The sequence below is a fragment of the Impatiens glandulifera genome, chromosome 1 (genome assembly GCF_907164915.1).
Source record: "Impatiens glandulifera chromosome 1, dImpGla2.1, whole genome shotgun sequence".
Classification (NCBI taxonomy): Eukaryota; Viridiplantae; Streptophyta; class Magnoliopsida; order Ericales; family Balsaminaceae; genus Impatiens; species Impatiens glandulifera.
Window position 1 is genome coordinate 161953220 of NC_061862.1, and position 14525 is coordinate 161967744.

At 38.3% G+C, this 14525-nt stretch overlaps 4 protein-coding genes across 6 annotated transcripts; all 4 read left to right on the forward strand.

Moving 5' to 3' along the window:
- The first annotated feature begins 297 nt into the window (after positions 1-297).
- On the forward strand, positions 298-1760 carry LOC124920553. Its single transcript, XM_047461056.1, has 2 exons — positions 298-958; positions 1101-1760. The coding sequence occupies exons 1-2, from the start codon at positions 445-447 to the stop codon at positions 1562-1564; spliced, it is 978 nt and encodes a 325-aa protein (XP_047317012.1). The 5' UTR covers positions 298-444; the 3' UTR covers positions 1565-1760.
- Positions 1761-2097: 337 nt separating this feature from the next.
- On the forward strand, positions 2098-4083 carry LOC124918738 (5'-nucleotidase SurE-like). Its single transcript, XM_047458781.1, has 10 exons — positions 2098-2370; positions 2450-2544; positions 2664-2731; positions 2814-2857; positions 2925-3002; positions 3064-3232; positions 3307-3468; positions 3535-3642; positions 3704-3778; positions 3863-4083. Exons 1-10 carry the CDS (start codon positions 2117-2119, stop codon positions 3965-3967), a joined length of 1158 nt encoding a protein of 385 aa, XP_047314737.1. The 5' UTR covers positions 2098-2116; the 3' UTR covers positions 3968-4083.
- A 600-nt stretch (positions 4084-4683) lies between these two features.
- Positions 4684-9943, forward strand: LOC124920554 (probable phospholipid-transporting ATPase 4). The gene is made up of 10 exons (XM_047461057.1): positions 4684-7123; positions 7202-7312; positions 7421-7697; positions 7793-7881; positions 7995-8082; positions 8157-8366; positions 8463-8588; positions 8664-8762; positions 8845-9036; positions 9119-9943. The coding sequence occupies exons 1-10, from the start codon at positions 5319-5321 to the stop codon at positions 9794-9796; spliced, it is 3675 nt and encodes a 1224-aa protein (XP_047317013.1). The 5' UTR covers positions 4684-5318; the 3' UTR covers positions 9797-9943.
- A 426-nt stretch (positions 9944-10369) lies between these two features.
- Positions 10370-13628, forward strand: LOC124920556 (probable protein phosphatase 2C 6). 3 transcript variants are annotated; one of them, XM_047461059.1, is made up of 5 exons: positions 10370-10756; positions 11410-12263; positions 12340-12696; positions 12783-12888; positions 12985-13628. In XM_047461059.1, exons 2-5 carry the CDS (start codon positions 11535-11537, stop codon positions 13383-13385), a joined length of 1593 nt encoding a protein of 530 aa, XP_047317015.1. In that variant the 5' UTR covers positions 10370-10756; positions 11410-11534; the 3' UTR covers positions 13386-13628. The 3 variants fall into 3 exon arrangements, with proteins under 3 accessions (XP_047317015.1, XP_047317014.1, XP_047317016.1); XM_047461058.1 differs by having other exon boundaries at positions 11523-12263; XM_047461060.1 differs by lacking the exon at positions 10370-10756 and adding an exon at positions 10847-11265.
- Positions 13629-14525: the final 897 nt, after the last annotated feature.

The following is a 14525-nucleotide window of genomic DNA, read 5'->3' on the forward strand; positions in this document are numbered from 1 at the left end:
AAAATAAATTTTGTAAATAATTTTTTTATTATTTTAATTAATTTTATATTTTAATTAATTTTATATTTTAAAATATAAAATAAATAATTATATATATATAAATAATAATAATAAATATTTTTTAAATTAATTTTTTACTATTTATAATGCACTTTCTATTGACAAAATTATCACTCTTTTCAAAATTATTCGGTTCGGTTAACAGATTTATTTTAATAAACCCGAATCATACTTCCCAGCTCTAATGTAAAATATCTATATGAAGAACACACACACACACTAGATATTTGAAATTTATAATGCAGCGCGAGTGAATACCACCACTACACCACGATGGAGGCGTAAAAAATAGAAAGAAAAGAATTTGCCGCCGGCCCTTTCAAGATCTTGGTTGAGTTCCCTGTCTATATAAATTGACTGACTGAAGAACGTCAAGTGCAAGGAATGGAAATCCAAGGACAGGATGATGATGATGATGATTATTATTGTGGTTCCGAAACCTTTGTGTTGAGAGAGGGGGGATCCAAGGAAGTGCTCGGCAGAGGCGGATTTGGCTCGTCTGACCCCAACGACCGCTTCGTCTCTCGTCGCCACGTTTCTCTCCAACTCCAACTCCAACCAGAAGAAGATGACACAAGTCCCTCGCTGCTTGTGGTCCGATTCGAAGTCATTGGAAGAAATCCCATCTGGGTATTTGACCATTCCACAGAAGAAATTCAGACTTTCAGGAGATCCGAGAAAGGTAAACTCGAGGCCGGCGACAAGTTCTGTCTGTCGTCGAATCGGCCGGTGTGGTTAGGGCTGAAAAGAATCAAGCTCGATGAAAAGACGAAGAGCGCGGTGACAAATGAGAATGATCTGTCTAGACAGAGATTACATCTGGGAGGATTTGGACACAAGGGTGTTGATGATTTGGAGTTGGAGTCTATCGATATATCTGAAATTGATCCCGTCAAAGGTTTGCTTTTAATCTGCACCCCCTTCATTTATTTATTTGTATTGATTATATCACTGTTTCTCATATATTTGAAATTGCAAATCCAAAGAACAAATAAATGAATGTTTCTGCTTAATTTTGACGTTTTATTATGCAAGTGCAGAGTTCGGATTCCTTGTTCTGGGGCATGAATTTGATAAATTCCCACAGAAAATGGTATGCGGAGGCAATAATTGGAACTGGTTTCTTGAGGAACCCAAGGGAAAAAGCGAAGATGATGAAAGTTCATCCTATCAGAAAAGAAAGAAGAAGGGTGTGAGGTCTACTAGGAAGAAGAGGGATGATGACGATGATGATGATGATGAATGGAAGGGTGAGAGCGATGAAGAAGACGACCAGGCGATCATGAAATTGAGAAAGGTGGTGGGGGGAGCTAAATATTCAACAAGATCAATGGGTGGTGGCAACTCAAGTAAAAACAACAAACACCACGAGGTGCGGACAGTCCATGTAAATGAAGACGACGAAGAAGACGAGACCCTGGGAGGTTTTATAGTTACTGATGATGATGATGAGGAGGAGGAGGTGGTGGTGGAGGATGAAGAAGAAGAAGAAGAATTTCACTAGGAAATGATGATGGATCGTGTGTTGTATAAATAATATATTAAATCCAGCAGCCTCATCAGAGTCCTTTGAGAATATGTTAGTGTGTATTGGTATTATAAACAACAGGTCTAGGTTTTGAATTCCATCCAGTCAGTCATGTCATGTGGAGTTGTGCTCTATTGTTAATCTGTTTCCTTGGAGGCAAACAGGTTTACTCTGTCTGTCTGAATTCTGAAATTCATAGGAAAATATATTGATTTTTGTGGTGGTTGTAAGTAAGAATTGAGATTGACATGAATGAATAAATAATTTTGAAAATTTCCTTCTTCCTTCCTTTGTCTGATGATCTATCTCTCTAGAAAACCATTTCTATATTTAGATCATTGATTGTATTCTCTCTTCTCTCTCTCTCATAATAGCTAAAAGACTAAAACATCATCGTGCGAACCGGTCTGTCTGTTGACCACCTTTCTGGCTTTCCTTTCTAATCCTGTCTTGTTCAATCAAAGATAGATATTGGTTTCAGGGAAATAGTCTTGTTCTCTTAATTTGTAATTTCAACCGTTTGAGAAGATGATGATGCCTCCCGGGCTTGTCTCGAACCTAGAGCAAGCGCTTCTGAAGAGGAAAGGTAACGAGGATGACAAGAAGACGACGGAGGATGAATCATCATCATCCTCTGATCCTTCAACGTCGGATGTGGATGATTCCAAGCCTGTTGTTTTGCTAACTAATGCCGACGGCATTGACTCTCCCGGCTTAACTCACCTGGTCCAGGCTTTGGTTCTTCAAGGTCTCTACAATGTATATGTCTGCGCTCCTAAATCGTACGTAGGTTTCATTTACTTACATTATAATATACATATGCTATAGCTGTCTGCATTTATTCAATAATCTGTTTATCAGGGACAAGTCATCCTCTGCTCATTCCTTAACTCATCAAGAGACTGTTGCTGTCAATTCTGTCGACATTACTGGTGCCACAGCTTTTGAAGTTTCCGGTATATCTATGAATCTTTGCGTCATCTAATTTCCTCTTTCAAAATTAAAAAAAAAAAAGTATCATGAATGAATAAATTAGATCATTGCATTGTATTGTATTGCATTGCATTGCATGCAGGCACTCCTGCGGACTGTGTATCATTAGCTTTATCGGGTGCCTTATTTTCTTCACGAAAGCCACTCTTGGTATGTATATGGTTTTCAAATTAAACCTATACAGCACAACACATCAATTACTGAAAGTTGACGAATCTTTGTTTTTTTTCAGGTAATCAGTGGAATCAACAGAGGTTCTAGTTGCGGCCAACAAATGTAATAATGAGTTTAATTTATATTATATTGTGGTTTGGATTGGATTGAAAATGAAAATCATTTTTAGGTTTTACTTGGGTGGTGTAGCCGCAGCAAGGGAAGCATTAATTAGTGGCATTCCTTCTATGTCGATTTCATTGAACTGGTAAAGAATGAATGAGCTAGATGTCCTTTTAAAAATATTTGGTAATTAATTAATATTTCAGGAAGAAAGATTCAAGTGAAGATAATGATTTCAAGGATGCAGTGACAGTGTGCTTACCATTAGTGAATTCAGCGATTAGAGATATTGCTGCAGCAGCTGATCAGAAACAAGTTTTCCCCAAGAGTTGCTTACTTACTATTGATGTTCCCATCTCTCCTTTGACAAACAAGGTTAATAATATTTTAACTTGTTTCATTTCTCAATAATAATGTTTCATTTTCTTACAATTACAATTACAATACAGGGCTTCAAAATGACTAAGCAAAGTTTGTGGAGGAGATCCATGCCTAATTGGCAAGCAGTTTCAGCAAACAAAAATGCAGCAGCTGCTGGTGGACGTTTCATGCCCAACCAGCAAATGCTCGGGATGCAGCTTGCACAGCTTGGCCGAGATGCATCAGCTGCGGTTTGTTTCTTCTGCTTCTACTTTTCATTTAGTTTCAGAATTAAAATTTTGATTTTAATTTCACAGGGAGCACAACGTCAGAAGAAAAACGTGGAAGTGGTTGAATCCGTAGGGGCTTCAGCAGCAGGAAAGTCTGCTTCTAGCCGCGCTGCTGTTAAATACTTCAGGATGGAGGTACCCCAGAATTCAGCATTCATTTCTATTTACATGTATATTAATGTACAGTCTCTTGCAGTTTCTGGACAAGGAATGTCATGAACTAGAAGATATGGATGATGACCATGATTTCAAAGCACTTCAAAATGGATTTGTAAGATCAATAAAATAAATGAAGTTGAGTTTCCAAAAGATCAAACAAACAAACGAATCATTCATTCATTCACTGTTATTGTAGGTCACGATCACCCCAATGTTTATTTCGCCACATGTGGAACTTGAAGCCGAAACGGCTGCTGCTTCTCAATGGATTTCCAGTGCCCTCAGCAGCACAGAAGACTAACCATGATCTGCCTCCTTTCTAAATGATACGCATTATTTAGTTTAGTATTGCTTCCTATAAAGAAAGAAAGAGTGCACAAAAGCTTTGAATTTTCAGCATTTTTCATTGTATTAAAAGAGAAGAGAATGATAACTTCTGTAGGAACACAAACTTATTCAAATTAACTTGTGTTTAATAAATCGTGTGAGTTGTGTTTCGGTTCAATAACCTTTTTTCTTTTAGAAACAATATGTTTAACTATTAAACCATATTTAATTAATTAGTATCAATAGTGTTAAGTGTTTTATATGTTATTAACAATGATAACTAATGCTTTATATAATCTCTTACCAAACCTATAATAATGCATACATCATACATGTCATAAAAGTTTATAATTAATTCCCCTTGTTATTATAACATAAATAAATAAATAAAAATGTATTAATTAACTGATATCTCTTATTTCTGAAACCATAACCATAATTTTATATTTTGAGTGTTATAAAATTGTTAATGGTGTAACAATAATAAGAAAAAGAAACTGAAAATTTAAAAAAAGAAGATGTTATTTCTCATTATAAAATTAGGTGGAGGAGTTAACGTTAGCTAAAAATGCGGGAAGAAACGGATATAATTAATTAAAAAGAAAGAGGTAAGTAAATAATAATAATAATAATAATTTAGTTTAGAAGGGAAGGGAAGGGAAGGGAAGGGAAGGGAAGAAAATTGTTGATTTAATTTAAGCCCCCTAAGAATGGAATGGGGGAAAGAGATGGCCCGTGAAATCCTGGCATTGCCTCAGAGTTTGGACGGAGAAGAGAGAGAGAGAGAGAGAGATGACTCCTCCTCCTCCTCCCTCTTCACTTTTCTCTCACTAACCACCACCATCTCTGCAATTCCGTTGTTAATGTAATCCTCATAATTTTCATTCAATCTGGACGCTGCCTGCCTGCCTGCATTTCCATGTAATGTAATCCTCCTAATTCATTTCTCCGTTGATCAATCTGGAATTATATTCATTATTGTCTCTGCAATTATACTCTCTACTCTGTTGTAGCCTCGAGCATATACTATATTAAGGTTGATTTGTATTAATATGTGAAATCAAGGCCTTTCCATGTCTATGTATGTTATAATAATGTGTTGGAGGAGGAGGATGATGAAGAATGGCTAATCTATGTTTCAATTTCCTCTGAGTCAGTAGTCGACTGACTGAGATTATTCATTCTGTCTCTCAGAGGGAATTAGTTATAAACAGCTGCTGCTGCTGCTTGTTCTTTCATTATTCTTTAATTTTGAAAAAATAGAAGAAGAATAAAAAGGAGAGGTTTTTCAAATAATACTTGGTACGGTACGGGACTAGTTGACAATGACACGGGGTAGGATACGAGCCAAGATTCGCAGAAGCCATCTTTATACATTTGCGTGCATTCATCCTCATGCTGCTGCTGCTGCTTCTTCTTCTGAAGGAGAGGAGCCGTGCCAATTCGACGGCCCTGGATTCTCCAGAATTGTCCACTGCAACCAACCTAAACTCCATGAAAAGAAACCTTTTAAATATTGTACCAACTACATATCCACAACAAAGTACAATTTCCTCACCTTCCTCCCAAAGGCACTCTTCGAACAGTTCAGACGTGTTGCCAATATCTACTTCCTCTTGGCCGCGGCTCTCTCCCTTACAGATATCGCTCCCTTCTCCGCAGTCAGTATGATTGCCCCTCTCGCTTTTGTCATCGGTCTTAGTATGGCAAAGGAAGCTCTGGAGGACTCGCGCAGATTTATTCAGGACATGAAGGTTAACATGCATAAAGCTACTTATCATAAAGGAGCTGGGGTATTTGCTCATAAACCCTGGATGAAACTTCGAGTAGGAGACGTCGTCAAGGTGGAGAAGGACCGATTCTTTCCCGCTGATCTACTTCTGCTGTCATCAAGCTATGAGGATGGTATCTGTTACGTAGAGACAATGAATTTGGACGGGGAAACAAACCTTAAAGTAAAAAGAGCTTTGGAGGTAACCTTAACTTTAGATGATGATGCCAGTTTTAAGGAATTCACAGGAAAGATCAAGTGTGAAGACCCCAATCCCAATCTCTATACTTATATGGGCAATTTTGAGTATGCTCAAGAGGTTCATCCTCTGGATCCTAATCACATTCTCCTAAGAGATTCAAAACTTAGGAACACAGCTTATATTTATGGCGTGGTAGTGTTCACCGGACATGATAGCAAAGTCATGCAAAATGCAACCAAATCTCCGTCCAAAAGGAGCAGGATCGAAAAGCAAATGGACAAAGTCATTTATATTCTCTTTAGCCTTCTTGTTTTTATCTCATTGATCAGCTCAATAGGATTTGCTGTAAACACTGGATATGAGATGCCCAACTTCTGGTATTTGAGGCCCTATGTCGATTCAAAGCTATACGATCCCACTAGACCAGCTTTGTCTGGCTTTTATCATTTGATCACTGCCCTTATCCTCTATGGTTACTTGATCCCAATATCACTATATGTTTCAATAGAGGTTGTAAAGGTCCTGCAAGCATTCTTCATGAATCAAGACATCCACATGTATGATGAGGAGACTGGAACACCTGCCCAGGCACGGACTTCAAATTTGAATGAGGAGTTAGGCCAGGTGGATACCATCCTTTCTGATAAAACTGGCACCTTAACGTGCAACCAAATGGATTTTCTCAAATGTTCCATCGCCGGATGCTCATATGGCACACGACCAAGTGAGGTTGAACGTGCAGCTGCAAAGCAAATGGCCATGAACCTTGAAGATGACGATGATCCTGATATATGCCAAAATGATATAGATGCTTCCCAGATTGAACTTGAAACCATTGTCACTTCCGAGACTGAAAACGATCAAAGACGAGTCATAAAGGGATTTAGCTTTGAGGATAGCCGTCTCATGAAGGGAAGTTGGATGAAAGAACCCAATTCCGAACAAATTCTGTTATTTTTCAGGATACTTTCTATCTGTCACACTGCAATTCCCGAGATGAACGAGGTGACTGGTGAGATGACTTATGAAGCCGAGTCTCCAGATGAAGCGGCCTTTCTTGTTGCTGCCCGAGAATTTGGCTTTGAGTTCTGCAGAAGAACACAGTCAAACATCTATGTTCAAGAAAGATACCCTTCTTATGATAATCCAGTCGAAAGGTTAAAGAGTAATTTCTTTAGTTATTTCAGTTCATGTTTCATGTTTATGTCTCTTATCTTTCAACTGTTTTCTTGCAGGGAGTACAAAATTCTTGGACTCTTGGACTTCACTAGCAAGAGGAAAAGAATGTCAGTTATGGTGCGGGACGAGGATGGCCAGATTTTTCTCTTCTGCAAAGGGGCGGACAGGTATGACTGTTTTTTATTGATTAATCATCATGCATTGGAACTCTTTCCAAAATCCACGCAGCTTTGTGATTCTGATATACCTGTCTCATTCTTATATGATTTTATCAGCATCATATTTGACCGGTTAGCAAGAGATGGAAGAGCTTACGAGGAAGCTACCACTAGGCACCTAAATGGATACGGAGATACTGGATTGCGTACATTGGCACTTTCCTTTAGGAAACTTGACGAGGAAGAGTTCACATCATGGAATGGAGAGTTTCTCAAGGCAAAAACTGCCATTGGGAATGATAGGGAGGCAATGCTAGAAAAGGTTTCAGATATGATGGAAAAGGATTTAATCTTGGTTGGTGCAACTGCTGTAGAAGACAAACTACAGAAAGGGGTATTTGTTCTCATTTTTTGCATCACCGGATCTGATTTTCATCAGATTATCTAATTTTAAAGTTTATCCTATCTCCCCCTTCTCTCTTTCTCTAGGTTCCCCAGTGCATAGATAAACTGGCTCAAGCTGGACTTAAGATCTGGGTTCTAACAGGTGACAAGATGGAAACTGCAATCAATATAGGGTTTGTATCTCACCATTCAAAGAGACAGCCTGGAGTAGATTCACCATACTGTTTGATTACTCTGTAGGTAGGTACTTTTAGTAACTGAACTACAAATGTACTACAATGTGCAGGTTTTCTTGCAGTCTTCTTCGTCAGGGGATGAAGCAAATCTGTATATCATCAACAAATACAGATGCCTTAGAGCAAGAACCTAAAGAGGTACACACGCTTTAAAAGTTTCTTGGCTCTTCATTTAAATTCTTAATTTTTTGAACTTTTTAACAACTGAACAGGCCATCAAGGAGAACATTTTGCTGCAAATCACAAATTCCTCCAAAATGATAAGTGTTGAGAAGGATCCTCACGCCGCATTTGCTCTGATTATAGACGGGAAAACATTGGTTTATGCTTTAGAGGATGACGTGAAGCATGCATTTCTGAATTTAGCGGTTGGATGTGCATCTGTCATATGCTGCCGCGTTTCTCCTAGACAGAAGGCCTTGGTAAAAATAGTCGTTCCGTGTTTCCCCTAGACTCTTATCGCCTAATTTATTTTCTTCTTCAATTAATTTTATTATGTATGTCATTGGATAAAACAGGTGACGCGATTGGTTAAAGAAGGGACTGGAAAAACAACATTGGCAATTGGTGATGGTGCAAATGATGTTGGAATGATCCAAGAAGCTGATATCGGTGTAGGCATCAGCGGTGTTGAGGGAATGCAGGTTAGCTTGTATCTATCTAATGCATGATAGATTAGATAGTGTTGAAAATGTCTTCTTAATGATGTTGATTTGCAGGCGGTGATGGCTAGCGACTTCTCAATTGCGCAATTTCAGTTTCTAGAAAGACTTCTTGTGGTCCATGGACACTGGTGCTATAAGAGAGTTGCTCAGATGGTAATATTGGATGCATTAATTAATTAATTAATTAGTTAGTTAGGGAAAACGGAGTTTAATTTGAGATTAATAATGGTTTCAGATATGTTATTTCTTCTACAAGAACATAGCTTTTGGGCTTACACTATTCTACTTTGAGGCGTTTGCTGGGTTCTCGGGTCAAGCTATTTATGACAACTGGTATATGCTTCTGTTCAATGTTGTACTGACTTCGTTGCCAGTGATTTCACTAGGCGTATTCGAGCAAGATGTTTCTTCGGAGATTTGTTTACAGGTAAGTAATGAATGGAATGGAATGGAATGGAATGGAATAGATTGGATTGGATTAAAAGTGAATGTATTTTTGGTGGTGGCAGTTCCCTGCACTTTATCAGCAAGGACCAAACAACTTGTTCTTTGACTGGTATAGGATATTCGGGTGGATGGGTAACGGGCTATACGCGTCGATTGTGATATTCTTCGTGAGCATATTGATCTTCTTCGAGGAAGCATTCAGAGGAGACGGGCAGACGGCAGACATGTGGACGGTGGGGAGTGTGATGTTCACGTGCATAATCTGGGGAGTAAACGTGCAGATAGCGCTGACGATGAGCCACTTCACATGGATACAACATTTCATAATATGGGGAAGCGTTGTATCATGGTACATATTCCTTTTCCTGTACGGGATGTTGTCTCCTGTTCACAGCGGGAACGGGTACCGGCTGCTGATGGATGTGCTTGCCCCGGCCCCAAAATTCTGGGTGGCAACCATCCTAGTAACAATCCTATGCAACCTTCCCTATTTGACGCATTTGTCTTTCCAGAGGTCCTTCCGACCCATGGACCATCATGTCATCCAAGAGATTAAGTACTACAAGAAAGACATTGAGGACCGCACCATGTGGAACAGAGAGCGCTCTAAGGCCAGACAAGAGACCAAGATTGGGTTATCCGCCCGGGTAGATGCCAGAATGAGGCAATTCAAAGACAAGTTAACAAAGAAGTATTCCACAATTGGTGTTTTGCCATCTTCATTGTCCCCTCACCATTAATCTTAATCTAATCTAATCCTTTTTCTTACCTCATTTTTTAACTAATACTTTCTCTCCTCTCCTCTCCTCTCCAAACTTATATTATACTCCACTTGTGTTTATATATAATTTGAAATCTCCATGATTATAAATAAATGTAAGTTGTCAATTTCAAATTTTAAGGGATAATTTTACTCAATTTAAAAGTTATAAATGAAGCGGTATGGTATGGTATGGTATGACAACTTAAACATAGAAATTGATTGATAATAAGATAATTAATTAATAATAACAAGTGATTTCAAATCTGAAAGAAGTCAAGAGAGGTAAAAGTCTTAAATCCTAATAAAATTAAAAGTATGGACTTTCTTTCTTTCTTTCTACAAATTAGGTGACAAAGGCTCTTTTGTAACAAAAGGGAAAGAAAAGCCAAATAGAAAGTTGTGTGTGTTTGGAATTTGGATGAACTACTACTACTTCCACAGGGGGGAGATAACACGTGTTTTTATGTTTTGTTTTGTTTGATTTTTGGTAGGATGAAAAGTCCATGAATCATGAATGAATAAATGAATGAATGAAGGAAGGTACTTGTTGTCATCTAACCACCATACCACAACATTTTAAATTGCAGAGGAAGCATTGATTGATTGAAATTAGATAATTGAATGACATACGTGTCGCCCAAAGCAGCTCCCCCTTCTCTGCACTCGCATTAAAATAGTACATCCATTTTTCCTTTTTTTTCTCTCTCTCTCTCTCTCTTTCTTTCTTTCTTTCTTCTCTCTAATCTCTATGTGCTTGTGTGTCTCTCTGTGTGTGTGTTGTGTGTCTCTGTGTGAGAGGTTGAGAGAGCCCAGCCCAGCAAGCAAAGAAAGAAAGAAAGAAAGATCTTGGACGTAAAACAAACAGGCTATCATCCATCCATCCATCCCAGTAGTAGGCCATGTTTCGAGAGAGGTTCTTTTTCTTTTTTTTTAAATGGTATGTTTCTTCTCTTTCAGTTCATCTTTCTCATTTCTATCTGACTTTCCCCCACTCCCCTTACCTAATCTAATCTAATCTCGGATGAGATTGTACTAGGATCCTTCTTTCCATGAAATTCTTGATTTTCTTTTTAAATATATATATATATTATTTGGAATAAATAAGAAGAAAACTTAGGAGGTAAAAGGCTCGTCTTGTTACATTACAAAAGAGAGAGAGAGAGGCTGAAATGGGTTGCCTCAGATCCATGGAACCCATGATGATTTGTTTGTTTCGTCAGAAAGCTGCTACCTTTTTTAGGTAGGGTTTGGTTCACTTTGAAGTTGATTTCCCGTTTTCCTAACTAGGTTCTTTCTCATGACTTCTACCCCTTGTTGATTGATATGGATAAGGATTTCAAAAATATTTCTTTTTTTGTCTGTTTCCTAAGCGGTTCATGTATTTATTTTAAGGTTGGTAATGGAAAAGTTGAATCATATATACGAGCGAGCCTCGTCCGATTTTGGGTATTCACCACTTTTCCCCTTTGTGACTCAAAATCTATACTATACTATACTATACTAGATCCAGTGACTTATTAAATAATAATTAATTAGTTTTGTGCCTCTCTTGGGGATTGACGAAGCTTTTGGTTATTTGGGTGATCCAAGGTTGTTTTTGCTTGCTATGATGGTCGTGGTGGTGTTGGTATTGTGAGAACAAGCAACGCTGCTGCTATTGAAAGCTTATTATCTGTCTGAGTGATTTGTCTTATGTGCATAAGGTGGTTGTTTTGATGGATGAGATGTCTCCGCCAGCGGCTGTTGCCGTCACACTAACCATAAGTCCTTCTACATGTGAGGGCGCAACTAATGTGGAAATTACCAGCTTGAAATTGGTCCAAGAAACTGCCAGTTTATTTTCAAATTCTGGATTAGCATTTGCAAATGAGGGAGTTGGGATTGCCTTAATTGAAGAAGAAGAAGAAGGAGGAGAAGAGATGTCTTCTGAATCTGGGCTAGTTGTTGTTAATGAAGAATTAAGCTTGCCGATTGCTGTTGAGGTCGAAGCCATTGATGACGGTGGTCAGATTGTTGTTGGTAAGGTTATTGCTTTAAGGGAACGAAGTATCGAAGAGAAGCCTATGATTGATGTTGTTACAGTTGTAGCTAGTAGCTCTTCTAGTCTACATCATCATCATCACCACCTCCTCGAGGGTTCTAATGGTTTAAATACATCTGATGTGGTTCTTCAGCTTCCTAGGGGCACCAGTATTGGCAAAGGAGGAGGAGGAGGAGGCTGCATTAAGAGTGTTTATGAACTGGATTGGATTCCTCTATGGGGTTCCATGTCTATCTGCGGGAAAAGCTCAGAGATGGAGGATGCTGTTGCAGCCGTCCCTCGCTTTATGAGGATTCCTATCAGAATGTTTGTTGGAGATGATGTGATTAATAGACTCAACTTATGTTTGACTCATTTAACTACACATTTCTTTGGAGTTTATGATGGCCATGGCGGATCCCAGGTAAGAAATTACATAGAATTGTCGTTTGATATAAAAACTTGAAAAGATAAATGGGAATTTGTGTTTGTGGATTTAGGTGGCAAATTATTGTCGGGATCGAGTTCACTTGGCTTTAGGAGAGGAGATGATGAAGGAGGAGGAGGAGGGGGGTGTAGGATCGGGTGAAGAAAGTGAAAGTGGCGGTGGTGGTTGCGTACTACAAGTGAAGTGGCAGAAAGCCTTCAGTCGTTGCTTTGAGAAAGTTGACGATGAAGTTGGAGGGGGAAAGGAAGAGGCGGCTAGTTGCTGCGAGCCTGTGGCCCCTGAAACCGTTGGATCAACTGCTGTGGTTGCATTGATCTGTCCCTCACACGTAGTAGTTGCAAACTGTGGGGATTCAAGGGCCGTCCTTTATCGTGGGAAAGAGGCCATAGCATTGTCCGTGGACCACAAAGTAAGAGTACTGGACTTTATCTAACTTGTATACAGTAGTACTTACTGCATATGATTAATAGGGTTTGTTTTCTTCTTCTTTTTAAGCCAAATCGGGAGGATGAGTATGCAAGAATAGAAGCGTCTGGAGGAAAGGTGATACAGTGGAACGGCCATCGCGTTTTTGGTGTCCTTGCGATGTCGAGGTCCATTGGTAAGTAAGTGTAGAAAGAAAGGAGAAGAATTTAAGTGTATTTGGAACATTAAAATTAACTCATTATAACAATAATAATGGTAATAATAATAATAGGTGACAGATATTTGAAACCATGGATCATCCCGGAGCCAGAAGTGGTGTTTGTTCCGCGGGCGCGGGAAGACGAGTGTCTGATCCTAGCGAGTGACGGGTTGTGGGACGTGATGTCAAATGAAGAAGCCTGTGAAGTGGCGAGAAGAAGAATCCTTGTATGGCACAAGAAGAATGGAGGAGGAGGAGGAAGCGTGGCTGCTGCTTCATTCAACAACAACAACAACAACAAGGAGCAGCGCGGGCAAGGGGTGGATCTTGCAGCACAAGCAGCAGCCGAGTACCTGACCATGCTTGCCATCCAAAAGGGTAGCAAAGACAACATCTCTGTCATTGTGCTCGATCTAAAACCACACAGGAAGTTCAAGACCAAGTCTTCACTACCCACCACTCCCACCCTTTAATAATAATAAGTTCTTGCTTTCTTTTAATTTTCCATGGAGAATATATATATAGTAATATTATTACACATAGTTTGGTCCATTAATTTTCAACATGGCCCTAATGTTGTGTGATGACAAAATTAAGATCTCTGTAGTAAGTAGTAGTAAGTAAGTGTATGTATATTATTACATCTTGGATCATCAACTCTTTTACTACACATTAATATCTTCAATGTTATTATCAGTAGTCAAGTCTGTCCTATTCATCCTACATTACATTCTACTACCGGTCTTCTTAAATGTTGCTGTAAAATCTTCTTACATAAGTCAGTTTAACATTTCGTCGTCTCAGAAAAAGTCATATCGCTTTCGTAAATTCTCTAGGAATGTTGGCCATTTGTTTCATGCGAACCGGTTATAAAATTAAGATTTGGGACCAATTGAATATGTTTCTTTAAGGCATACAACGCTAATATTGAATAAATTATTATTTTTAAGAAGAAGATTCTAACATTATTGAGTTAACAGACCGCATAAAACATAGAACTCCTTCTCGTCTATCTTACCTACATTATTATTAATTTTTTTTTTTTTTTTTTTTTTTTTTTTGCAGTACCTTCATATTACCCAGATGAAGAGCTTGGCTTCCAGAATCCAGGCCATTTTCTGTCAACCCCATCCCCTCCAGAAATTGGGCTTTAATATTTTATGTTATTTGTAAGGCCTTATCTATCATAGGCTAGATTCTAGAACCCATATTAGCCGAAAGGGAACAGGCATAAAATTGCAAAAACTAGGTCAATTTAAGTTAATGGGCTTACCCAAAATTACAAATTAAATCAATAACAGGCTTAGAAATTAAAACTATCAGATCAGTTAATGAACCTATTAAAATTAATAATATGAAAGTAGTCTATTTAATAATTAATAATAAAATCTATGTGCCGCTAGTGGCTAATGTAATTATGAATGAGCCATTGGTAGCCCATTTGACAGTAAATGGCATGTAAAAAGCCCATATAATTATAGAAGTAGACTATTTAAATCCAAAAATTGTCATTTCATCTTAAATTGAAAAATAAATAAATAAATAAATAAAATTCTTGAAGCTTATAAACGCTCTGTAAATTAATATCACAATAAGACCACACAATCATATTA

Coding starts and splice junctions, on each gene's coding strand:
- LOC124920553 (XM_047461056.1), top strand. CDS start 445: ATGGAAATCCAAGGACAGGATGATGATGATGATGATTATTATTGTGGT. Junction 959..1,100: donor TGAAATTGATCCCGTCAAAG/GTTTGCTTTTAA, acceptor ATGCAAGTGCAG/AGTTCGGATTCCTTGTTCTG.
- LOC124918738 (XM_047458781.1), top strand. CDS start 2,117: ATGATGATGCCTCCCGGGCTTGTCTCGAACCTAGAGCAAGCGCTTCTG. Junction 2,545..2,663: donor CACAGCTTTTGAAGTTTCCG/GTATATCTATGA, acceptor CATTGCATGCAG/GCACTCCTGCGGACTGTGTA. Junction 3,779..3,862: donor AAGCACTTCAAAATGGATTT/GTAAGATCAATA, acceptor CTGTTATTGTAG/GTCACGATCACCCCAATGTT.
- LOC124920554 (XM_047461057.1), top strand. CDS start 5,319: ATGACACGGGGTAGGATACGAGCCAAGATTCGCAGAAGCCATCTTTAT. Junction 8,083..8,156: donor TAGAGCAAGAACCTAAAGAG/GTACACACGCTT, acceptor ACAACTGAACAG/GCCATCAAGGAGAACATTTT. Junction 9,037..9,118: donor CTTCGGAGATTTGTTTACAG/GTAAGTAATGAA, acceptor TGGTGGTGGCAG/TTCCCTGCACTTTATCAGCA.
- LOC124920556 (XM_047461058.1), top strand. Junction 12,697..12,782: donor CATTGTCCGTGGACCACAAA/GTAAGAGTACTG, acceptor CTTCTTTTTAAG/CCAAATCGGGAGGATGAGTA. Junction 12,889..12,984: donor TGCGATGTCGAGGTCCATTG/GTAAGTAAGTGT, acceptor TAATAATAATAG/GTGACAGATATTTGAAACCA.